Source organism: Tachysurus fulvidraco, chromosome 6 (assembly GCF_022655615.1).
Source record: "Tachysurus fulvidraco isolate hzauxx_2018 chromosome 6, HZAU_PFXX_2.0, whole genome shotgun sequence".
NCBI lineage: Eukaryota > Metazoa > Chordata > Actinopteri > Siluriformes > Bagridae > Tachysurus > Tachysurus fulvidraco.
This window is the reverse complement of record NC_062523.1, coordinates 20,179,695-20,205,304: the sequence shown is the minus strand read 5'-3', so window position 1 is coordinate 20,205,304 and position 25,610 is coordinate 20,179,695. Positions and strand designations below refer to the sequence as shown.

Genomic DNA, 25,610 nt, shown 5'->3' with positions numbered 1-25,610 from the left:
TGCTCATGTATAGTTTGTGGAGATCATCTGGTTCAATTAAAGAAGAAGAGGAAGAGGAAGAAGAGGAAGAATGGCACCTTCATTTAAGAGGCCAGTGCTTCTTAAAAGCAAAGCCGCGCACCAATCAGCATCCAGTCCGCACTGCAGCAGGTGTGTATAAACAGGTAAAACCCGACAGGTGAGTTACAGGCTTTCGCACAGACACAGAGAAACCTACAGACATGGAAAGTTTTGTGGAGGAACCAGTCATAGACCTTGACAACACAGGCTTGTGATGGAATTCTATTTCATTTCTGAATATTTTTAATTATTTTATTTTTAATGATGTTTTTCATTTTTGCTTATTTTCTTACTTCCACTGATCATCTGGACTCAGACATCAACTGTTAGAGAAGATTATAATCTATACATTTAGATTTTCTTTCTTTATTTTTTTTTCATCCAGAGTGAAAAAATGTCTTTTTTCCTTAACCAGAAAACAATGTTTATATTTTTAATATCATGGTCACTGCTAGAATTGCTGAGCGCTGTCGAGGTTTCTTTAATAACAACAACAACGAGTAAAGCTCCATCTCAGCGTCCACCTCACAATCCTGCGTCGGTTCCCGAACCAGAGAAAACTACCTTACCCATGTTTGTTGTAAATTACCCTCGTATTCAGATTCCGTTCGAGATTACATTATGGGTGTTACTTGCTTCATTTGCGAAAATAGGTAAGCAAACACACGTGTCCTCCACAGAGTCCTTAAAAACTAATCACAGCTGATAAAGAGTTAGTCACAGGCAGGTATACTATAATACTGTACCTCTGTATACTAAACTGTACTCTACATTGAGTCTAGGGTTATGACTCTCACTGTATATAAATGAAAAAGGTTTATTGGTGTGTTTGTTAGACACATTGATACATGGTCACTATTATTAATTAGTAATATCATACATCATAAGATATATACATACAGTGTCTCTCTCTCTCTCTCTCTCTCTCTCTCTCTCTCTCTCTCTCTCTCTCTCTTTCTATATATATCTATATGTACAGCTTCAGTAATCACTATTTTTTTTCTCGGTCTTGTTGTGGCTAATTACAAAATTCAGCATGTAAGTGGTCTAAAATAACTGCTATGGTTTGTGTATATTATTGTGTATATGGTATTGTGCATTATTTGCTCTCACTATGTCTTTGAAACCTTCTTCTTACTTCCCCAAAACATGCAGATAGGAAGCCTATTATAAATTGTCCATAGCTGTGAATTTGTGTGCATAGTGTCCTGTGATGGACTGGTGTCTCATCCACAATGTGTTCCTATCTCATCTCATTCTTTGGTTATAGTCCAGTACAATATCTGCAACCCTGACCAGGATGAAGCTCTCACTCTTCTCTTTTTAAAACAGGTTTCCATGTGTATCATAAAATCACCATATGGATACCAGAGACCTGTTTGCTGATTGCTGTTGGGCTTATAGTGGGAGGTATCATGCACTCTGTACACGAGGAGCCCCCAGCTGTCCTCACCTCCAGTGTCTTCTTCCTCTACATGTTGCCACCTATCGTTTTGGATTCGGCTTATTTCATGCCCACTCGCGCCTTTTTTGAGAATATGGGGACGGTGATGTGGTTTTCTGTTGTGGGGACCTTGTGGAACTCCATTGGCATCGGCATCTCTCTTTTCGGTATATGCCAGATTCAGGCCTTTGGAGTTCAGGATATCACCCTGCAAGAAAACCTGCTGTTTGCCTCCATCATTGCAGCTGTGGACCCTGTGGCAGTGCTTACTGTGTTTGAGGATGTCAACATCCATGAGCAGCTTTACATTGTAGCGTTTGGCGAATCCTTATTTAATGATGCTGTCACTGTGGTAAGTGAGACGATTCATAGATGTATAAAATGTGAGAGCCTCTGATAATAGAACAGTCTGTGTTTAGATTTCTTATTGGTTTGGTTCTATAACGTATTTTGCGAATGACATCTCGGCTTCAACTGCCCTGTCAGGAACTTATTATTAGCTTTGTGAAAAAAATACACCCCTTACTGAGCTTACATTTTTCTGTACAGGTTTTAGTTTAAGTATGGAAATTTCCTGTTGGCTAATGCATAGACGTTGTTGTATTAGCTTATCGTAATCTGATATAGTAAGTTATCTCACAAAAACCTCTGCTAATGTTTATTTATTTATCTATCTATCTATTTATTTATTTATTTTATATCAGCTTAACCTTTCTAACCTTCTAACCTTTCTAAATAACCTTTCTAGATAAAATATATTTATTTTTTTTTTTAGGTTTTTTTAAGTTTTTTAAAAATTGTGCAGCAAAACTATGAAACTAAAAATTAAATTGTGGTTTGTTCAATAGCCAAACATGGCCCAGTATCTGTTAGCAAATCTTTTGTTTTCTGTAGAGCTCCAGACAAAAAGTGCAAACATTTGATCATGTAAGAGCAGGTGTGGCCAGTCCCTGGGAACAGAGAAACAAAGGCAAAAGGAAGGAGAGTAAAACTTCCTGCTATCAGGCCAGAAAAAAATGCCTTTTGATACAGACAACTTAGAACTTTTAAACTTATTAACCAAAACCTATTTGCTAACTTTGTTTAAATTAATAATTGTACTTGGTGTATGCTCTTTAACAATTGTTGTACAGTATCCAAGATAGGACAGTAGAGCTAGCAGCATGTTATTATACGGAATATTATTGGTTTGCCACTCCATAGTACATCAACTATATTTTAGCCTTGCCGTGTTGTCGTTATCAGAGTACTGAATATGTTTTTGTATAAAAGTGGATTGCCAGTATGTGATGATGTCTGCTATATAAATGACCCTTGCAATGCTTGTGTTTCAGGTACTATATAATCTCTTTAATCATGTAGCGATTTTGCCAGTGCTGGATGTGGCAGATGTGTTTCTGGCTGTGGCACGTTTTTTTGTGGTAGGCCTTGGAGGAATTCTCTTTGGCTTGTTTTTTGGCTTTGTGGCCTCTTTTACTACACGCTTTACATGGAAGGTCAGAGAGATTGAGCCTCTCTTCATTTTCATGTATAGCTACCTCTCCTACCTGCTGGCTGAGCTGTTATCCATCTCCAGCATAATGGCGTGAGTAATCTCCTGTGCAAATAAAAACTCAAATACAAGAACTGAAATGAAACATTTTCCCAGTGACAGTACAACGTATAGAGTGTATCCTTTTACCAGAACCTAATGGATGTACTGTTACAGCATTGTGACCTGTGCCTTGACCATGAAGTACTATGTGGAAGAAAATGTGTCCCAGCGCTCCTGCACCACTATTAGGCACACCATCAAAATGCTTGGCACAGTGACAGAGACACTTATCTTCTTCTTCCTGGGTGTTGTTACCGTAACTACAGACCACGAGTGGAACTGGGGTTATGTCCTATTTACTCTGTTCTTTGCCCAACTCTGGAGGACTCTAGGTGAGAGATAACATTTCTGTTTATGTGTGACATGATTTATTAACACACTGAACAGGAGTAGATTCATTTACAGGATAAGACTGATACCAAATGGTATAAATATATACGTGTCCAAACTTTTGTCAACATATGCTTAAGGATCACTTTATTAGGAACACCCGTACACCCACTTATTTGTGCAATCATGTGACAGCAGTGCAATGCATAAAAGCATTCTCTAGCATTCACACAGAAAAAACATCTAGTGAGCTTGTGGTTCATCAGAGAGAAACACCGAACTGTTGACAGAGGTCACAGGAGAGCGTCCAGGCTGCTTTGAGTGGAGAATAACATAAAATAACTACTCTTTACAGTTGTGGTGAGCAGAAAAGCATCTTATAATGCCTATCACACCAAGCCTCAAGGGACACAGACCACACTGGTTTCCATTCTTGTCAGTCAAGAACTAAGATCTGAGGCTATAATCTGTCCAAAACTGTCCAAAACCAGACAAAGATTTTTTTAAACATTCACTTTTTGCACCTGTAGAGTATGTGAATGTTTACCAATCCGATAACTACAAGAATGATGAACAGTGAGTGCATATTTTTAAGACATTTTTACACCCGGAACAAGCCATTCTAATACCATTGTACAAAACAAACATGCCAACTTTCCCCAAAGCATGTTAGTGTAGTACATTATATTACAGTACGTAAGTTTGATTACATTTGTTGTAGAAAAATCAGATAAATGATCAGTCAGTACAATCTGATTAGCTGATTAAATACCTCTTGTCTTCTAGGTATCCTGGTATTGACACAGATAATTAACCCCTTTCGCACCATCCCCTTCAACTTCAAAGACCAGTTTGGTCTGGCTTATAGTGGCCTTAGAGGAGCTATAACATTTGCCTTAGTTTTCACCCTACCAGATACTATTCTTCGTAAAAAGCTTTTCATCACCACCAGCATTACCATCATTATCTTCACAGTCTTTGTCCAGGTAATACTGGAATTAGTTATAATTGATTAACAATGAGCAATGGTTCTTTATTTATCAGAATAAATGTTAATGTAAGTATTACGTAATACTAATGTAAATATTACTATAACACTTATTACTACATGCAGTTTTGAATGCTTTAGTGTTAGAAAACTGTGTGTAATGTTCTATTAAAATATATCAATGAAGAATACTATATTGTAATGCAAGAATATGCTTCAACTTTATTTTAAGCTTTTGTTTGAATTACATGCTTTTTCTCCTAGGGTATCAGTATAAGGCCAATTATTGAACTGATGAATGTCAGAAAAACAAACCGGGATCTCTGCACCATTAATGTTGAGATTCACAAAAGGGTGTGTAATCAGATATGAACATTCTGGTCCATTTTCTTGGTGTGGAATTAAATGATTTTGACACTCGAACATGATGTAGTCCAAAGATTCATTATACAATACAATACTAATTAATACATACATGTGCATCTAAGAAATAAAGATAATAGTCATAATCACGCTACTCTTTCTTTCAGCTGATGGAACACACCACTGCAGGGATAGAGGATCTCTGTGGACACTGGAATCATCACACATTAAAAGACAGGTATACATGAGACACCTGACTGAGAGATGACGTTGTATTACAAGAAATACATGCTAAAGCATGGGTCGCAAATAACTGTATGACTGTATAAGTCTGTAAGGCTTGGACTGAAGCAGTTTCTTAATGATGCTTATTTGATTTTCATTGAATTACAGTATGGTTAGGGATAGTACATATGTTTTTGTTAGTACATATGCTTTTGTGACACTCTTTATTGTCTCTGTTACTTACATTTGTTTAGTTTTTCCAATATATCTATTCATTTTTAGATAAGAGTCAGATATAGTTTGTATGACATTTATTTTCTTATGTAAAAGAGCATCATATATTTTTGCTTAGCTTCCAATGATGTTCTCTCAAAATGTAAGTACATGGATTTAATGATATTTTGCATGCGAGTTCTTACTCATGACCAACTTAAGGTGAAATATAGCTTGTTTTTCTGTTAGGTTTATGAGGTTTAATAACCGCTTCCTTCGTAAGATTTTGATCCGTGATGACCGGGCTGAGTCGAGCATCGTGGCCCTTTATAAAAAACTGGAGCTACAAAATGCTATGGAGATATTGGACACGGTATCTGGTGGCATCAACGCAGAACAAATCGTATTATTAGAGTATGTCAGCTTCTTTATTATTATTAAAAGTTAACCACTTTGCATAGTGATGCCTCATATGAGCATAATTTTGACTTTAAATTTCATACGCCAAGGCTGAAGTACAGCTGTATAGCTACAGTAATGTTTTACCTCTGGTATGTTTTGTAGTAAGGAGGACAAGTTCGCTAAACCGAAAAATACATTGTTAACGACAGACCTGACCGGCATGCATGATATTCTGTCAAAGAACATGTATAAGATCAGAGAACGGGTGAGTTTAACATGTGGAACTTAGCCACTGTGGAGTGGTGAAAGGATTGACATTCTTTTAAGTTTCAGGTATTGCGGTGACTTTTGTCATCTTGCGATTGTTTTACTCTTTCAGACGGTGTCCTACACCAATAAACATGCCCTCCCTAATGAAAGTAGAGACAGAGAGATACTAATGAGGCGACACGCCAGCATCCGACGCAGTCTTCGACATAGAAGACGCCAAAGCGTGGTAACAAATATTGATTTAATTCAGTTACACAACATATTCTTACTGCTCCTGTACGGTCGTATTGCGCTTATTAGTTATTTCCTTCAGAAGTACCCACATTTTCTCCCTCTCTGCTCTTCTAGGAGGCTCCAAAATATTTTTCTCTTCCTGTTGGTCAGAGTCTCAACTCTCAATTTGCTACAGAAAGGCTAAACAGAAATGGTGAGTACTGTACAATCTCTCTCTCTCGTCTTTTTTCTGTTAGTCTCTCTGTCTGCCTCTCTCTGTATATAAACATATACATACATACAGTACATACATATTATATATACACACTATTTGTGTGTGTATTTTTACTGTATCCAGTTTTTGAACTCTTGTGTCAAACTTAGTTTCATTGTAACATTAATAGTATCTTAATCATTCTTGTCAAGCCTTTGTTGTGTAGTCAACTATAGCTATACCTGTATTTTTCCAGGTGATGCTGACATTGTGATAAAACCTAGCTACCCTTCAGCCAGGCCCAGATCTAGACAGCCTTTCCGTACCCCCTCCATGCCAGCGACATCTCTGAGGAGGCTGGAGCCCTTTAAGGAGGCCACAGTAGATGAGGTAAATGAAGAGCAGAAGGGGTATGGCTTATCAACCCTGAGCTCCGGCTCCGCTTCTTTCAGGCACTCAGCTCCACAGCGGCACTCTCAAAACAGGACCAGAGACTCTGAGCACGAGGGAGAAGGACAGCAAATCGTATCTTCCCCGGCGATATGGAGCCCAGAGCCTCCGGAGCAAGGCAGCGGTGAGGCAAGAAACCCTCTGCTACGGAGACCTCAGTTGAAGCCACAGGATCGACAAGGTCGGCCAAAGTGAAAGCCACGCTGGAGGAAATAGTTAACAAAGCACAAAATCTGTCTTTTGGAATAACCATTTCTATCTGAGATCTGAACTGAAGACTGAAGTTCAAATGCACAATCCTAACAGTAGAACATAGCTTAAAATGTTCTGCATGAAGGAGTGGATCAAAATCCCTTTACATGTGATTTCAGCCTTGTTAAAAACATTACAGGACTTGATTCAGTGTTGTTATTCACTTCAGGGTCGGCAGCATCAATATTCATTTTTAATATGTTAAAAGTTTTAAAGCCACTGTATTGTAAAAACATTGCACTTTTTTTAAATAAAGCAGTCAAAATCAGATAGAAAACTTTTAATTATTAACAATATTGCTATTTTCTTACTACTTACCAGTACTAGTGCACTCAGCAGGCTACTTAGTAGAAATAATGATAAGGTTGCTAAAATGCTCAAATTTTACATGTACTTTGACATGACAGTTTAATCCATGATTTACAATCAAATTGCAATCAATAATTTAAAATCAAAGTGACCATGCACTTTAATGAATGAAGCCACGGACTATAATTATTCGATACCAATCTAAACAATATAATACATTTTGATTGATTGTCCATATTAACAGATCATTTTAGTGTGTTTTTAAATGTGACAAGTTGTTTTTTTTTTTTAAACATTTTCCTGTATGGTACAGTATGATGTGGAACATCCTAATAAAAATTAGACCACTGACTAAGTCAGTGCACCAACCGCTGCATCAGTGATTCATTATCATTCATCATCTTTCTTTACATCATTAGTTTCTTTTCCTTTTGCCTGGTGTTTAATAACTAAACATGCACAGGGTAAGTTATTTATATGGTATCTGCAGTATGGTTCTGCAAATATTTCTATAAATAGCAAAACCGTAAAAAAAGGGTGCATGATCCTAAATTATTCAGCTTAACTTATGATTAGGTACTACTTTAAACATTGTAATACTCTGTATTGTACTCTGACGATGTTCATTCATCTATTAATCTTCAGTAACTGAATAATCCTTGTCAGATTCATGCTGGATCTGGACACTGGAATACACCCTGGATGGGATGCCAGTTTATCGTCTGGTAAAATGCACAAGCATGTTTTTAGAGGTAGGAGGATCCAAGAGGGAATCAACATGACATTTGGAGATGGTGTGGAATTTCACAAAGATTATAACCTGAGCTCAAGAAAAAACCAGGGACCCTGGGGGGGTGCTAGGAGGCAGCAACACTAGCTGATGCACCACAATACTATTTCTGGATAATACATATATTAACACAACAATTTTCTGCTAGTAAAAATCAACTTTTGTCTTTTACATGACCAGCCCTCAAAATAAACCCTAAAAACAAATTCTGTAAATACTTTTATCAGACATGAATCAGTCTCAGTGTCTCCATTTGCTTTGGCAGGCCCTCCTAGTTTATGTACTGTATGGTGGCACAAGTGACTATTGCCAGTCATATCTGTTGCAACTACACTAACAGCAAACCAGTTTGACTTAGATCACAACTTCCAGAAACCTATTGATTCCATAGTCAGATAAATGCCAACTTCAACAGCTGCCAGCAAAATCTACCTTATTCTCTTAAATCTTTGTATGTTTGAACCTCTGTTCAATCACTCTTTGGCTTTCTTGCACTTCATCTTAGCCCACCTTGGGGTCCTGACAAGCACTAGCACCAGAGCTGAGAGAGCCAGCAGCACCCCGAGACTTGGTGGACCACATGGGCTTATTTCCTGAGTCAGACCGGAGAGCAGCGGTGCCAAAATGCGCCCCACTGCCGTCACTGACTGGCCCGCACCGATTAAGGTTCCACTGGCCTTCACACTGCCTCCATGCTGCAGCTCCAGGTCTGTAATGCAGGTGCGGCCCACGCTGGTAGAGACGGCAAAGAACGTGGAGGAGAGCAGCACGTTCCAGACGCTGCCTGCTGAGGCATACAGGAAGATCAATGTGCATGTGAAGGCTGTGGAGTGCAGCAGCAGAGCAGACATATTGCCTCTGTACAGACGAGTCATGGGGCCCACCAGGCACCCAGCCAGTGCACCCAGCATGCTACTGTAGCTGATCATGTACCCTGTCACTTTGGGTTTCAAATCAAAGCGCTCTTCCATGGCCAGAGAGAAGTTACTGTGATAAAGCATGATTGCCAGCGCCATTAGTAGGCGCACCAGGAACACATCCCACAGGTCAGAAGAGGCCACAATGCGGATTTGTGCTCCTACTGAAGTCAGCTGGAGTAGAGCCATATTACCCCAGTCCTTGCACAGAGATCCAGCAGAACTATGGGTTTTCGAAGACACGGAACAACCATGATGGTTTGCATCGCAGTTTCCCAGCCGGTCATACGTCTGTCTGTTTTTACCGTTACTGTTAGCAGTTAAATGTTGATTTTGAATCTCAGTCCATGGTAACATCCAAACCAAACCTGAGAATGACAACAAAACAGTCTAAATAAGTCCCACACAGTCGAAAACCCTTTCAACCAGAAATTAAGTGCATGTATACACAAATAACAACACATACATTTAGTACTTTGTCTGGTTGCATTTGTGATAAATGAGCTTTACATTTAAATTTCAATACAAGTAGATTTGGTAGACTGACATTTATTTTTACTTTTGTTTTACATAATAAAATCTAGTGCACCTGCATTAAGGAGGAAGATAACAGCACAGACAAAGGAGGACATATAAAATCCTCCCTCGTGTTCAGTAAGGTAGCCTCCTACCACTGGGCCCAGGATGAATCCCACACTGGAAGCTGCATTGAAATGACCCATCACCAGAGGGCGCTCAGTCTCTGACACGATATCTGACAGGAGAGCTCGGCAAATGGACAAGGAGTGTTTAAAAAGCCCTGTGGAGACAATTAAATACATATCACTGATAAATACATATTGGAAGTGAGCCTGCATGATTGGTTTGTAATACATAAAGTCAACTAAATTCAGATAACAAGTTCAGTTTGAAAAGGAATTTATAGAATGAAAAATTGAAGAAAACCTGGTCCATCAAGCATTTCACAGGGTTTTAATACTCGTCATATTCAAGGAGGAAAATAACTATTTCTTTAAGCGTATAAAAGTGACTGTGAAAATGTAAACAAATAGGCAAGCAAATACTAAACAAAACAAACAAACAAACAAAAAACAAACAAATAAATAAGTAAGCCACGATTTTGCAGATTCAGTTCTTATAAGAGTTTCTACAGGTCCCAAACAAACTTAATGCCTTTTATCTGAAAAGTTCAATTAATTAATATGCTGTTATCTTTAATAATACACAAAATGGAATTAAATTGATGTGAAAGCTTGCAAATCTAAAATGCACCTTTTTTTTTTTTTTTTTTTTACAGACATTAAATAAATATACAAACCGTATAATAAACAAATAAAGAAGACAACTGTTATGCCCAGTCCTGTATGTACTACATCAAATAAGAAATTACTTCTCATCTCAGATTTATAAATGCAACAAATCTCAATAACATACCCACAGGAATTCGGGCCAGCACAAACAGGGCAATAGAGGTGGACATCCCCAGAAGGCCGTATCCGAATGCACTGAGCAGAAGGCACGTAAGTAAAGAAGAGCGCCTCCCCACTACATCACTCCAGCTACCCTGCCATTACAAGCAACAAAGAACATAAGAAAATGTGACAATATATCTTTTAAATCTTTTTACCAGTACCTTCAGTATGAACAAATCTATTATTTTATTGGCATAAGTCTGATATAAAACGAGTCAGGACACTATTGGCTTTCAGAGTGAAATGTTTCTTCCTCCTTAGTGCTTTTAGATGCTTATGTACGAGCGTTTGTGTTGTCTGAGAGAGCAAAATTCGGTTTGATATCACTATTGACTTTGAAAATATAAACATTTGTGTGGGGAAAAAACTTATTTAAATATATTGTCGTTATTTTACCATTTGCCATTGTGGCATGACAAAGAAATTTAATGCTGAACATACAGTAGGTGTCCCAAAACAGAAGGTAATTAAGAAGAGTTAATCAGGAGATGCATTGTTTTAATGCCTGATATTCTTTGTTTAATCCAGACCACGATTAATGCAAGCTGGAGTTCAAGCCGGGAGTCAATGAAGCGGTCAAATTTTTTTCAGCTTGAGACATTTCACAGCTCAGTTTTCAGACTAGTGCTATTAACACATACAATACAGGACCCAAGCATACACAACATGCCAAACTAAATGCAATTACAGGCCAAATAAATTAGGGAAGAACAGAGCTTTGGTTGTTCCACTCTATGCTTAGCATCCAAAAAAAAAAAAAAAAACTAAACAAGCACCTCCTTCTCATCCTAATTTTTGTCTCATGACCCTGCAGTTTTAAACCAATTTAAAGTAGGGACAAGATAATGAACGCTTGTGTTACATTAACATGCTCTTTGCTTGTTAGCAATTTCTGTTTCTTGAGGATCCGTGTTATGATAATAACAACACTATTCTATATTTTTTATATACTCCATAACCGTGAAGAAGGTGACTCATTAACATGTATAATGAGTGTACAGTAAAACTTTTCCTAGTGTTTTGTACATGAAAGTTTACGATAGAGCAGGAAGAATAATATTTTGTTAGAGAATAAGATTCTTTACTTACTACTAAAGTGCTGGAGAAAAGCTGTAAAACACCATATGTGGATCCTGCAATACAAACAGGAGAGAATGGCTTGGTTAACTCTGAAACCTAACATTTATTTCAACTTTGTCTACTGTATCATTACAACTTGGTCATAGCTGGTTCATACACTTTATGGCCATAAGTTTGTGGACACAATCCCATCTCACCTAGATGTGATTTTTTTTTAAACATTCTATTCCAGATTTAGTCCCCCTTTACTCCTGTTTGAAGGAGTGAAACGTGGCCGTGATTATCGTGTGTGCTTCACACCTCCAGGGTTGAGGGTTTGATTCCTGTCTTCACTCTGTGTGTGTGTGGAGTTTGTACATTTTCCCTGTGCTTTGGGGGTTTCTTCCAGATACTCCGGTTTCCTCCCCCAGACCAAAGACTCACCTGGCATCTATAAATTGTTTGTAGTGTGTGAACATGTGTGTGCAATTGTGCCCTGTGATGGGTTGTCCCTGAGTCCCCTGGAATAGATTCCAGGTTCCCCATGACCCTGTGTATTATAAGTAGTGTACAGAAAGTGGACGAATGAACGGATGTGCCAAGCCAAGTAAACATTTGCATGTGTATTTGAAATGGTTAAATAACGTACAGTAGTGAATATTAGGTTTTAACACCAAGATCGATGGATATCAGTGACACTGAAGAGCAGCAACACTTGACAGTGAAAAAGTTATTTTGTTTTACAATTTCTGTCTGGGCCAATTTAGATATTTATACCAGACTCTAGTCATATGATTACCAGTTAACTGTCTGCTTGTTGTCTCTAATGTGCTCACAAGACTGCACAGAATCACATGTGACCATGAATTTATATATTTACCGTATTGATGTTACGTAGGATTGGACTGATATAAGAGCTGGAAATCTTGTGGTTATAATAAATGTCCATACTATTTCAGTTGGCAATGTGTCCCTAAGAACTGCTTCCCAGCAGAATGTTAAATGTTTAAATGTATAAATCTTACTGTCTACGAAGCCATAGAAGCTTACCCACTACTCCAGAGACTATCGGGCTTGCTCCTAATGCCTTCACGTGATGACTCAGTAGAGGGATGATCATACTGACCCCAAAGAGGTCCTGCAAGAAAATTAAAAAAAAAAACAGTGTTGAGTGTGCATGTACGGAAATACACCAATAACAATGACAGTTGCAATCCTTATTCCGCCGTGTATTTTTATACCATGTTTCATTATTCCTTCACTATTCCATTATTCGTTATAGACACAATAACATGTTTCATTATGGGATCCAAAGATAGTAAAGAAGGACACAATGCAACTTCACACACTCTGTCAAAATTTCAACAACTAGCTCACAATAAAAATTGGGCTAACAAGAACTCAAATGAAGTCACACCACACATTTAGTCATTTTCATTAAAGATCTTAATTTACATTTATGGCATTTAGCAGACACCCTTATCCAGAGTGACACTTCTTTTAATTTATACAACTGAGCGATTGAGGTATAAGGGCCTTGCTCAGGGGCCCAGCAGTGGCAGCTTGATGAACCATTTGAACTCATGACCTTCTGATTAGTAATCCAACGTCTTAACCACTAAGCTACCACGCCTAGGTTAATTTAGAGCAAATACTGTTGTTTCTGCTTTAAACTGTATAAGTGAGCGTGAGAACACATCACACCGCAGATTAGAGGCAGGAATGTAGAAAATCCAGATGGATCACCTTCATCACAGGTACTCACAGGTAGTTCACAGATACTGACTGGAAGCTTCTATGGAAGTTTTATTTACAGCATATAGCAGACGATCTTATCCAGAGCAACTTACATTTTTATTTCATTTTATACAACTGAGCAATTGAGGGTTAAGGGCCTTGCTCAGGGGCCCAGCAGTGGCAATCTGGTGGATGTGGGAATCAAACTCACAACCTTCTGATTGGTAGCCCAACACTAGGCTACCACATCCCTCAAATCCCAACAATGTTGGATCCCACAACTCTTGACCTATCAGCAGTACGCCATCACACAGGACCTGTCTTGGTCCTGTCACATCAACACCGTGGTGAAGAAGGCCCGGCAGCGCCTGTACCACCTGAGACGCTTAAGGGACTTCAAACTACCCTCTCAGGTGCTAAGGCTAAGACTTCCTACACCTGCACCACCAGGGTGGTGCGTCAGCTGAACGTACCATCCACACCGAGCTCCCTGACCTGCAGGACATCTACAGCACATAGTGCTGGACCAGGGCCAGGAAGATTGTAAAGGATCTCAGCCATCCCAACAATGGACTCTTTTCTTTGTTGTGTTCAGGGAAATGCTTCCACTCCTTGAAAGCAAACACAGAGAGAATGAGGAGAAGCTTCTTCCCGCAGGCCATTCAGAGTTTAAACCAGGAAACACCCAGGATCTAGTACTGGAACTCTCCTGCCATCTTAAATTTTTTTTTCTGCACAACCTTTTATTGCACTATGACACTTTAACTCTGTACAGCACAGTGGCACTTTATAAGCACCATACTGCACATGGACACTGTAAGGACAATCACAAAATCATTTTAATTTTTCATTTTAATTTATGTATATACATATATGTTCATATTTTATATAGTTTATCCTTTTTTTTTATATTTATTTACCTTTTGGTTTTATTTTTAATCCTTAATTCTATGCCTTTTTATGCTTGAATACCGGACAGACATAAAAAGCATTTGACTGCATGTTGTACTCTGTATGTATGTGTATGTGACAAATAAAATACAATTTTAGATTTTTATCTCATTTTATTCACCGGAGCAATTGAGAGTTCAGGGCCTTGCTCAGGGGCCCAACAGTGGCAGTCCAATGAACCTGGGATTCGAACTCACAACCTTCTGATTGATAGTCCAGCACTGATTGGTAGCCCAACACCTTAACCACTAAGCTACCACATGTTAGACCCCACAACTATCGACCTATCAGTATTATGCCGCCCTTGACCAGTGATCTCCACGTATAAACATCTCCACCAATATAAAGCTTTCACTTAAATAAACAAAGCTTACTCACCATAAACCCAACCATGTATATGCATTTTATAATCCACGCAGGTCTCTTAGATTCGTGAAAATGATTACATTCAGAGTGTTTCATTCTTCCACTCACAGCCCACTGCAGTTCACACGGAAGCTGCAGCAGCGTTTCTGTCTTTACAAAAACACGTGTAGCGTCACAACCAGGATCAGACCAAGCTTCCGGGGGGAGGGGGAGATATACACAAATACAATCGCTCTTCATGTTAATCGTTTTTTTCATTAATTATCACTGTTTGTATTATGTGTAATTAATAGCTATGAATATATATACGTATCTGATAGTATATATTTTATCGTTCAATTAAGCCGGCGAGACCTCTGAGGAAATATTAGTAGGAAGACGGTCCATCCTCATCATGGTACAGTCCACGCATTGCGTCATCATTTACACGCGCCACATTTAAATTCCTTGTTTTAGTTATAGATATATACATAGATGTATAGATATCTATGGTTGTAATGTTGGACAGAAAAACTATCTCATAAATAAATTTCTCTCAAAGTGATTAATAATAATAATAATAATAATAATAATAATAATAATAATAATAATAATAATAATAAATACTACAACAATTATGATAATAGGCAGATTTAATCGTGATCCTGTTATTTATTGTACATTTTGTAAATTGCATATCATTTGTCATTAATATTATTAGAGTCTTAATTGTCTTTACCTGTTTGTTTTAGGTTCTGTTTCTGCTCGTTTATTAAACATCACTTACTATCTAGCTTTCAACTTTGTTTTGAATATTTTCTATTTTGCTTCTAATTAATATATCTTCTTACATTTATTCTTATCTTTCGCACTTCATTTCTTTGCTTCCTAAACGCACCCTTTATTATTATTATTATTATTATTATTATTATTATTATTATTATTATTATTATTATTATTATTATTATTATTTATTTTTTCTACAATAAAAACAATTAGAAAAAAGAAATAAAAAGAATTCATTAATCGAGTCAGACTTTATTTATTGCTGATGGTTTTGGTTTATTTGATTTTCCGTATATACATTTTTTTGTGTCTTTTTTGTGATTTTTCGTTAATAAAATGCACCCACTATAATAAGACTTGAGCTGTTTAGCAGATGAGAATGTGTTATTAACGCTGTGAATTTTAGCTTTAATATTGTGGATGCTTTGTGACACAATATTTTTTTTAAATTATACTGTTAATCCTGTACAGTACTATAATTACAGTACTATAAATACTGTAAATACTGTAAATAAATACTATTTACTCTACAGTACTGCGTCAGTTTTATAACCCAATCACTAGGTGGCGGTAATGTATATCATATCTGCGCGCCACCTGTCATGAACAAGAGAAGAAAATGCCGGAGACGACTGATTTGTGAAAAATGTAATAATAACAAAAACAAAAACAAAAACAACAACAACAACAACAACAACAATAATAATAACAATAACAACAACAAAAACAACAGCAACAGCAAATAATAATAATAATAATAATAATAATAATAATAATAATAATAATAATAATAATAATGTATGGTTATGTAACACTATTAATTATGCATTTATATGTATTTAAATGTTTCAGCTTGAGCAAATTTGAATTAAAATGAAATGCATTATTAAAACATTTATACGCAAGTATGTCTGATTTACTTGGAAGTTGTAATATGTTGTCTTGATTTTTTTTGGTCTTGGATTTGCATGCATCACTAATATGAATCAGTAAATTAAGAAACTTTTATCCTTTTAAATCTATTATTTACCCGCTAATTAATTTGTTGTAGAAAGTTTTATTAGTATTGCTTTCAACTGCAAATATTTGTATATAAATATAAAATGTTTACGTAAAACAGCTTAAAATAAAACCTTTAAATGTATTATCTAAAGTAAAATTAATATTATAGTAAAAAAGGAAACAATTAATAAAATACTGCAATTTCAGTTGCTGTAGAAGGAAAAATAAGACGGGATGTAGTGTTTTTTGGGGTAAAATAACCAGGGACCGTAATGGAAATTCTAAGTGCAAAAAGTTGCTCCTAATGACGTCATTGTAGAAATGTGGGCGTTTCCCCTTAATATTAAAGAAAGATCCTAGTAAATATAAAAGCTATTCATAAAATGTCTTAAAAATTTAAAAAGCTCATAAGGTCAAAAAGTGTTGAAAAAAGTAGTGACGTGGACTTTTAAGAGGACTTTTTTTTTTATCACTAATAGAAACTTTACAATAAGATTTTTTATGAATACTGACCCTGATGCTCATTCACCTTAAGCTTTGATATGCATTGTGAGATGTCATGTAGACATGGATATATAATAATTATTCATACATCATAAAACAAGCATTAGTTTTTACAGATTATTGGCTAAAATGCATCTTCCTATTTTCCACATATTGTCTTTTTTTTTGTAAAATGACTTACTTTGCATTAACATAGTTTTTATTGAAATCCCATATGTTGATATTCAAGACTAAACTGCTCTCTCTCTTTATACATTGTGCTGGTTGTCCTCTCTCTCTCTCTCTCTCTCTCTCTCTCTCTCTCTCTCTCTCTCTCTCTCTCTCTCTCTCTCTCTCTCTCTCTCTCTGTGTGTGTGTGTGTGTGTGTGTGTGTGTGTGTGTGTGAGAGAGAGAGAGAGAGAGAGAGAGAGAGAGAGAGAGAGAGAGAGAGAGAGAGAGAGAGAGAGAGAGAGAGAGAAAGATCTTAGCAGGTATATTTCACTTAAGAGTAAAAATATAAAAAAGGTATACTATACTGCATGAACATTTGGAGAGCCAGATGATCAAATAAGACCCTTATGGTAAGAAAATATATAAGAGATCTTCAGGGTTTCATTAAAAGTCTCCAAACTAATGCCAGTGGTAGGACATCAGGACATCTATCCATGGCCAGAGGTTTAAGAGCTCAGATCACTTGGTTTTCCTTGAATGAAAGGCTACATTTAATGCTTTTAATCTTTTTGCTTTGTGTTTGGTGAATATATTTGAGTTCACATAAACCAGTCTCAAGGATCCATACATAACTTTAAAGTGTTAACCCATCTTTATTCATTGTGGTAATTTAGTGGTGTGGTGTGTTGATCAATTGTAGACTGGATTTAAAACATGATGAATCAAAAAAAATTCTCAGTACTGTAAAATTACTGATGCCACCAATATAGTGCATTATATGGTAAATAAGGAAGTTCACACATATAAGTGTCTTGCATCTGTCTGTGTACTTGAAGCAGAAGAAGTATTAAAATGTGTTTATAAGGACAACACTGCGTCTCTGATCTCCACTCACAGCACAGTGCTAATTGATAGCTGGTTTCTCTGCTCTCTGTTAAATGCCCCACTCTACAGAAAATGGACTTTTTAGAGACCAATTAAAGTTGAAACCAGGCATTTTAAGACAGAAGATACTGCAAGACAAAATTTGTAGAAAAATTATTAAATGAAATTGCCTGAACAAATGTTTTAATGAATACTGTAGGTCCATGCACCTCTAACAGCTTCTCGTAATGCAGTTGCGAGCCTACAGTAGGACCGGAATATGTGGACATATTTAATTTTCACAACTATGCACCTACTGTTCTGTAAGGAGTGGTGATGACAACAAGAAGATAGCAGGAATGCCAAGCTCTGGTGTCTTTATTCTCACTCATCTCACTACTAACTATCTTGTCTTAAGAAGCGGTCTTCAGTTTGCAGGAGATATTTTGGGCCATGCCAACTCCCTCCCCAATATATTTCCCATAGCCAGACCACACCTCTGAGAGAGACAGCAGGCATCTTCAATCAGCAGTTCAAAAATAGTACAAGGGGATGGTCCACATGAAAATTTCTATACTTCTGGATCCCTCTCCATTTTTTCTTTGCTCCCTATTCTCACGCCAAACACTCTTGTTTGCCGGCACTTCCTAAAGAACAAATCCAAGGAGCTCCATTTACACCAGTTCCAGAAGACTAACATATATTTACTAAGAGGGAGAAAAGAAAGGGATTTAACCATGAAGTGGAGTGTAGCACTGTTTTTTGCTGGACTATTTGGTGCCTTGGGGACAGTCTTCATCCTCCTGTCATTTGGTACAGATTATTGGCTCTTGGCTTTGGAGACTTGCAAACCAAATTCGGATATTTCAGAGGTTGGTGGAAGGATGAGTTGGTGTTTTAATGATATTTATATTTAAAGAGGTATTACAACAATCAAATAAAACATGTATATTTCTAACAACTCAGTGCAATTTGGGTTTTTAATGACATTAAGGCTAGTTTGTTTGCTATTTATATTGTTTATTACATAGACACACTCTACAAGGTGTAGTAATTAGAACCTCAAGTCTAAACTATACCTCACTGACCTTTAAATTACTTTATGAAGATTAATCAACAATTCAGTATTTCCTTTTTTTAGTAAGTTCTAGATTGCATCATTGTATATTTCAATTTAGAGCTGGGTATGGTTACATATCAGATCACTATTTACAGTGGTTAAATAGCGGATAAGGATCCCAACAAGGATAGAATATCACATGCTAGAGCATTATACCAGACTTAATGATGGGCAATGAAACTGGAATCTCACTGCAATGTCTACACTCTTATGTCAAATCTATTCATGGAAGTCACACACATGGGCAGTCATTTCCAAATGGTGAGTACTGTTCTACACTGACCAGAGCCTTCTGTAAATTTCCCAGTGTAAGTTATGATATTTTAGTCATGGCTATACTCCTTTAATTACAATCAACTGGTGGTCTTCCTTAGATATCTGTTAGATTTTTATGGAAAATCACTTTTACTATGTGACTTCAGTAGGTTTAAATAACAGTTCTGGTGTCGGTTGAACATTATTATGATATGCAATTATTTTATTGTATATTTCATATTGATACACAATGAACATGTCTTAATGTCTACTACTTGAGTTCATTAAAGGTATCCTTTAATGGTGATTTCAGTAATACTAGTGGATATGCTTTTAGCATAAAATTGTAGCATGCCAGCTGTTTTGTAATCATATAACGTCCAAACAAACACACACTCACATTCATACATGCATCAAAATGCATAGCAAACTTGCCCTTTGACCTTAGACCTCCGTTCTGTGCTTCCACAGCATGGGCATTCGATGGTGAACCCAACTGCAGACGAAGGAAACTCCACCTTTCACCATGAGGGCTTTTTCTGGCGCTGCTCATTTAAAGGAAGAGGGGATGAGGACATCATTTTGAAGTTCTGGTTCAGTAAGCTAAACTTTCTAGGCTGAAAGTTAATCAAGCTTTTAGTAATCATAATGTAGGTGTGAGGTTATATGTAATAGTTAACCAGTTTTGCTGTTAATATCGGTGTCACTTTTCGAGCATATACTCTGCATAGGTTGCTTAATAAACAGTGTGTTTCCATTGCACATGCCAAAACATAACAGTGGGAATTATAGTGATCATTTATTTTCTAGTTTTATTTTTTCTACTGACATCAGTTCTGATCACTGTGATAGAATAAAATTTGGCTGCTTCTTTATTATAGCCAGCACTAGTAGTATTTTTATAATTTTACATTGATGCAGTATCTGTATTAAATGTATTACTGATTAATTGCTTAATTAATTCTTAATTGTTGTCTGCTCATTTGGTTAACATGGTTATATTGTCAGCAGAGAAATTAGTAAATGACCTTCGCTACAGGGTTATAATATGTGTCAATAACAACAATGAGACAAAATAATCTACAGTTAGGAAATTAAATTATTTTTTCTTTTACTGTGCTGAAACATTTTGCTGCTACAATGTTCATTTAAAAAAAAAAGTATGGTTACGCAGAGAAAAAAAAGGAATGGTAATGCAGACTGCATTATACGTAAAACAATCTACAAGAGTTAGCAAGAAAACAGTGAGTGAAGAAAGCTGATTACTGATTTTATGTTTAAAGCCTGTTAATCTGAATGATACACACATGAGTAGTTCATGACTGACTATAGCATTGTATATAGAGAGGTTCAATAAAGTGAAAGATTGTTAAGACAGTATATTTGTTATTCTTCATTTATACTATAGAATTGTGAAGAAATGTGTCAAATAAAATGCCATTTTGAGTCATTTACAGCACACTGACCATGAAAACTAATTGTACATGTTTTTGTGCCTTTTCCCAAAGCAAACCAGCCACACTCCAAGGAGTGCATGCAATCCTACCTGTTTCCCTTCCCTGTCTCTGAACAGACCCACAATGCAACCACTTACGAGTCTGCCATCAGTAAGTAACGTTAAGGACAGTGAATTGTACTGATCACATTTATTTTGATAAATGTGACACAAGTGATTGCTAGAAATACTAATGTAGTTTTTCTTTATTATCTTATGCATATGCAGTTATGTGCAAGTATATTTCAGTAGCAACTAGTTGGTGTGTTGTGTAGTCTACAGAGGCTTCTGGAGTGTTTTCATGCTGTTGGGTGTGGTCGCAGTCATCTTGGGTGGCTTCATCATAATCTGTGCTGCACCATTCACCAATTCCTGCCTGTATAAAGCAGGTGGTAGCCTCTACCTCATAGCTGGTGAGCTAAGTATTGTACTACCATAGTACATTTTTGTATACCGTTTTATGCATCTGTTCTCAAAAAGAAAAACCTCCATATTTTTTATTTCATTATAGAAATGGCGATAAATCTCTAAAAATTCCCCCATTGCGTCCTGCAATTTGCCTGACTCTGCTATTCCGCCTCATCCTCTTAGGTGTCTTCATCCTTCTTGCCACTGTGCTGTCTGTCATCTGGTTGGAGGTGATGGATATGGTGGGTTTGTATGTAGAGTACCAAAAAAGTCACGGTTGTCCAAGCCTTCAGCTGAATATTACATATGGCCTTTCCTTTATGTTCGCCCCAGTGGGCGTGTTCTTCTCCATACTCTCTGGCCTGCTCTTTCTCCTGATTGGACGGGCACTGAAGAAGCATTATTAATAAGCATCTTAATGTCTAGAAGACAGGCATTTGTTTGTGTCCTAGATTATAACTATATTGCAGTGAGTGTATAGAATTAATACTTGTTAACATCTTTGTATTCTTTGCTAGAGGGGGAGGTTCTCTATCCTGACAGTGCGGGATTCAGAGAAATTTATTCATATGCATGTTTTCATTGGAGGAAAATGGCAGATATGGGCAATAGGTTTGGGAAAATTACTTTACCAGTAGGCTTTTTTTTTCTTGCCAGACTATCTCCAACATTGTTATAAATTGAGTACTGTAACCCTGTTATATTGTGCTACTAGATTAGGGATGATATGGGATCACTTGATGTGTGTGGGTGTGGGGCCATCCTTCCACATGTATAGGATGATCTTACAGTTTTCTTTAAAATTCTCTGCTACTTTTATGATTTACACTACTGGTCAAAGGGTGGGACACATATAGAGAGCTCATAGATAGTTATTCTTCATTTGTACTATTTTCTAAGTACAATCAAGAAGATATTAGCATTGCGAAATAATATATGGAGGTAGATAGAGTCCATAAATTCTTAAAAGCATTCACACACCCTTGACGGATCATGAGCAAGCTTCACTTCTTTTGAACCCTTGAAGTAGTCAGAGCACTTGTTAAATTAGAAATGAAAATTATTTGTCTGAGGAAACAAACTGAGTAATTTAAAAACTACTTGTCTAGATATAAACAAATATCACTTTTTGATTCAGCCAGTTACAGACAAGTGAGCATGTCAACTAGTTCACTTTTTAGTTTGGTCATATATATTAGTTTCTATCAGGCTTTACTAAATGTCCCAAAGACAATTAAATATATACTCAATCATCCTTTTGACTGGTATTGTGGATTATAAAAAAACTATGTAGAAATTTCTGTACATTTCCTAGAATATGTATCTCCATGCTAATTATGAAGACGTTAGTTGGTTTCAAACATTTATTAGGAATATTTTCGTGTCTTGCATGTGTGTAATTTTTTGTTTTCATTTTAAAGCTTATTTTTCTACTAGCCCTAAAGGTTATGACACTTATTATACGACTAAGATGTTTAATGTTCTTAGTTTTTTCATGATTTCCAGATGAGTGGAACCTTTTCATCTCAAGCTTAATTTAAGCTTAAGCTTAAATTTGTTCTTTGTAAATAATATTTAATATTGCTGTAAGATCATATTTCAAAAAGTGTTATTTTAAATGAATGAATAAAACTGAAGCTAAAATGACAATAAACTGCCTGTTAAAATACTTTCATGGAAGATTTTAGGATCAGTTTCGAATGCAGACTTCATGGGTCACAGTCAATCATCATCAGTGAGTCAAATCATGGATGTTCTCTCATCCTTTTCCACAAACTATCATCTGATATATATTACTGTGTCCATTGTCTATGCAGACATTAAGGAAAGATTTTGTAACTAATACAGATTACGTAAAATCGTCTGTCTCTGAAGAGGTGAGAGGCAGAATGGGAACAGTGCTCAGAGGAACTCTGATTAATATACGGACTGCTGTCAGAGAGATATTGTCAGGAGACAAGACCTGGCAGATCATTCTGTTTAACACATGCAGCTTTTGGAAATATGACTCAACTGCATGCCAGGTGACAGCTGTGTGTGCGTGTGTGTGTGTGTGTGTGTGTGTGTGTGTGTGTGTGTGTGTGTGCGTGTGTGTGTATGTGTGTGTGTAGCATGGTGGTGCAGTAGGTCGCGTTGTTGCCTCACAGCTCCAGAGTCTCATGTTACTGTGTTTGCATGCTGTCCACATCAGATTCCTCTGTGGTACACTAGTGTGCTTGTCAGGGTTTTAAGTGCATTAGTTACAGTAAATTGCGCCTAGTTGTAAACTCTAGAGACTATTGTTTATGATAATCCCAGATCAAAATTTTCAAGTCACAGAGATCACAGTTTTTCCTCATTCTGAAGTTTTATTAGAATAGAAATAGTTAGCTCTTGGCCTGTATATTTTCAGGATTTCATGCAAAGTACTGCTGCCATGTGATTGATTGAATGAATAGATACATGTAAATGTGTAAGAGTATTTCTATTAAAATGTACATTGAGTGTATATTCAGTATACAGTAGTATGTCCAAACATTCTACTTAATGCATTAATGTTTCTGAATGTTTGTGTATACAGTTTTCAAGATTAATGTGCATTTGTCTGTATTGTCAGGACGTTTCTGTAGTGCTCTTCATCTGTTTTGGGTTCTCTGTAAAAGCTGTCCAGTGATGATTTTAAAGAATCAGCAAAAATAGCTATATTTAATACACACATTACTGACTACTGTGTATCTATTTCTGAAAGGAGCACAATCATAGGTAGATGTAATTCTAAGCTTGGATACAGCAGCCACAAGATGTCAGTAATGCATCATGAAAATCCTCCATGTGTGCATGAGAGCATGTGTGTAAGGGTGGCTGTATATACTAGGAGAAACCTCATAGAAAGTCATGCCAGGTGCTCTGTATGATTACAAGTAGTGAGAGTGAGAAAGTGAAAGTGTTTTGTATGGCAGTGCTGTTGCATGTTCTGATCTTCACAAGGATATCATTAGATTCTGAGACCCAGGTGATTGTTGTGCAGTTCCACATGATTAAGCCAGATAATTGTGTGTTGATAGCACAAATGTTCACAGGGCTTTGTGGAATACAGTACATTTTTTCATAGCAGTCTTTCCTTAGACGCCAAGAGGCCTCAACAGAATGACAAGACTAAAGGGTCTGAAACCGACGGTTCAGTTTGGTACCGATGGTTGAAGAGTCATATTATGGACTTCTTATAAGTTCGCGTTCTCAATAGAAGGCGTAAATTCATTCACTTACAGTATATTTTGTCTATTGTGAACATACTGTGGCAGCTTTACAGAACATAAACATAAAACAAAAAGTTAATATAAAAATCAATATACAGTATACAAAAAATCAATGATTACTATTAGATATATTTACATGTGATTGTATTTATCCCTAATGAGCAAGCCTGGGGTGACTAAGGTGAATGTGGCAAGGAAAAACACTCTTAGATAGCTAAAGGAAGAAACCTTCAAAGCATCCAGACTCAAACGAAACCCATCCTCATTTGGGTGACACTGGAGGTGTGATTATAAATATGCAGTCTGACAATTGTGTATTGATGAGGAGGTTGTTGTCCTCAAAGACCACATTTAGTTGGCATCTCCTCTTAGAATGTCCGAATATTTCATGAAGCCGAGTTCAACTGGAGCTGGTAAATCTCTAGATGCCTCAGGATCCTCAAAGGATTAGCCTCATCTCAGTGAAGGTCCAAAATTTCCATGACACAGAAACCAGTCGGAGCTGGTACAAATTTTGGATGCCTCAGGATGGGTAGAAAGAGAGAAGCAGTGGAGAGGAATTAGTATAACTGCTGTTCATAATATTAGCATTATTTATTCAGCTAAAATAATGGTAGTCATTGTATATATTACTTCTAAAATTAATGGAATAAACTGTACGCTAATAATGCAAAGGATGGATAGCCTTTTATGTTTTAGGTATGTACACTCACTTGTGGTGCCGATGTGCTTCTTTCTTTCAGGCTTTATATTTCATAACGTGCCTATTAACATCTCACACTTATCACATTTATCACACTCCACATTTCACCATGCATACTCCCATCCTCCAGTACTGCTTGACCTGTCCCTCCATCTCTCAGGAGACAAGCAAGGCATCCATCAAGACTCTTCTCTGTTCTGGCAGCTAGATGGAGGAATTAACTTTCCCTACATGTCTGAACAGCTGAGTCACTGATAGTCTTCAAACAACATGTAAAGACCTACCTCTTCTTAAGGTACTTATACTAGCTCCTAAAAACCTTTTATAAAAAAAAACCAAAAAAAAAAAAAACAAAAAAGGTTAACTCATTTCTTGCTACTGTATATTACCTCCCAACAGACATTTTAGACTCATGGTATTTTTAATCCATGACCTAGTGAACCAGTATCAGGATGTACTTATTGATAAAAATTTCAAAGCAAAGCTGTA

The 25,610-nt window shown here is 36.8% G+C and overlaps 3 protein-coding genes across 4 annotated transcripts; 2 read left to right on the top strand and 1 right to left on the bottom strand.

Annotated features, from left to right (window-relative positions):
* Positions 1-178: 178 nt before the first annotated feature.
* slc9a2 (solute carrier family 9 member 2) lies at positions 179-5,457 on the top strand. The gene is made up of 7 exons (XM_027164814.2): positions 179-713; positions 1,393-1,856; positions 2,839-3,089; positions 3,213-3,430; positions 4,215-4,414; positions 4,681-4,770; positions 4,947-5,457. Exons 1-7 carry the CDS (start codon positions 455-457, stop codon positions 5,025-5,027), a joined length of 1,563 nt encoding a protein of 520 aa, XP_027020615.1. The 5' UTR covers positions 179-454; the 3' UTR covers positions 5,028-5,457.
* A 1,102-nt stretch (positions 5,458-6,559) lies between these two features.
* Positions 6,560-14,786, bottom strand: mfsd9 (major facilitator superfamily domain containing 9). The gene is made up of 7 exons (XM_027164815.2): positions 14,632-14,786; positions 12,616-12,703; positions 11,596-11,639; positions 10,469-10,598; positions 9,624-9,833; positions 8,628-9,402; positions 6,560-6,969 (listed from the first exon to the last, which is right to left on the bottom strand). The coding sequence occupies exons 1-7, from the start codon at positions 14,713-14,715 to the stop codon at positions 6,765-6,767; spliced, it is 1,536 nt and encodes a 511-aa protein (XP_027020616.1). The 5' UTR covers positions 14,716-14,786; the 3' UTR covers positions 6,560-6,764.
* Positions 14,787-18,453: 3,667 nt separating this feature from the next.
* tmem182a (transmembrane protein 182a) lies at positions 18,454-22,741 on the top strand. 2 transcript variants are annotated; one of them, XM_027164788.2, is made up of 5 exons: positions 18,454-18,776; positions 19,751-19,877; positions 20,788-20,886; positions 21,050-21,187; positions 21,366-22,735. In XM_027164788.2, exons 1-5 carry the CDS (start codon positions 18,642-18,644, stop codon positions 21,587-21,589), a joined length of 723 nt encoding a protein of 240 aa, XP_027020589.1. In that variant the 5' UTR covers positions 18,454-18,641; the 3' UTR covers positions 21,590-22,735. The 2 variants fall into 2 exon arrangements, with proteins under 2 accessions (XP_027020589.1, XP_047670488.1); XM_047814532.1 differs by lacking the exon at positions 18,454-18,776 and adding an exon at positions 19,137-19,285 and having other exon boundaries at positions 21,366-22,741.
* The last annotated feature ends 2,869 nt before the right edge of the window (positions 22,742-25,610 follow it).

Bases quoted from the DNA above. Each gene is read 5' to 3' on its own strand.
- tmem182a (XM_027164788.2), top strand. From the start codon at position 18,642: ATGAAGTGGAGTGTAGCACTGTTTTTTGCTGGACTATTTGGTGCCTTG. The intron at 18,777-19,750 runs GTTGGTGGAAGG...GTGCTTCCACAG, and splicing joins CAAATTCGGATATTTCAGAG to CATGGGCATTCGATGGTGAA. The intron at 20,887-21,049 runs GTAAGTAACGTT...TGTGTTGTGTAG, and splicing joins CACTTACGAGTCTGCCATCA to TCTACAGAGGCTTCTGGAGT.
- mfsd9 (XM_027164815.2), bottom strand. From the start codon at position 14,715: ATGAAACACTCTGAATGTAATCATTTTCACGAATCTAAGAGACCTGCG. The intron at 12,704-14,631 runs GTGAGTAAGCTT...ATTTTCTTGCAG, and splicing joins TATACATGGTTGGGTTTATG to GACCTCTTTGGGGTCAGTAT. The intron at 10,599-11,595 runs GTAAGTAAAGAA...TTGTAATGGCAG, and splicing joins TTTTCTCCAGCACTTTAGTA to GGTAGCTGGAGTGATGTAGT.
- slc9a2 (XM_027164814.2), top strand. From the start codon at position 455: ATGTCTTTTTTCCTTAACCAGAAAACAATGTTTATATTTTTAATATCA. The intron at 3,431-4,214 runs GTGAGAGATAAC...CTTGTCTTCTAG, and splicing joins CCAACTCTGGAGGACTCTAG to GTATCCTGGTATTGACACAG. The intron at 4,415-4,680 runs GTAATACTGGAA...TTTTTCTCCTAG, and splicing joins TCTTCACAGTCTTTGTCCAG to GGTATCAGTATAAGGCCAAT.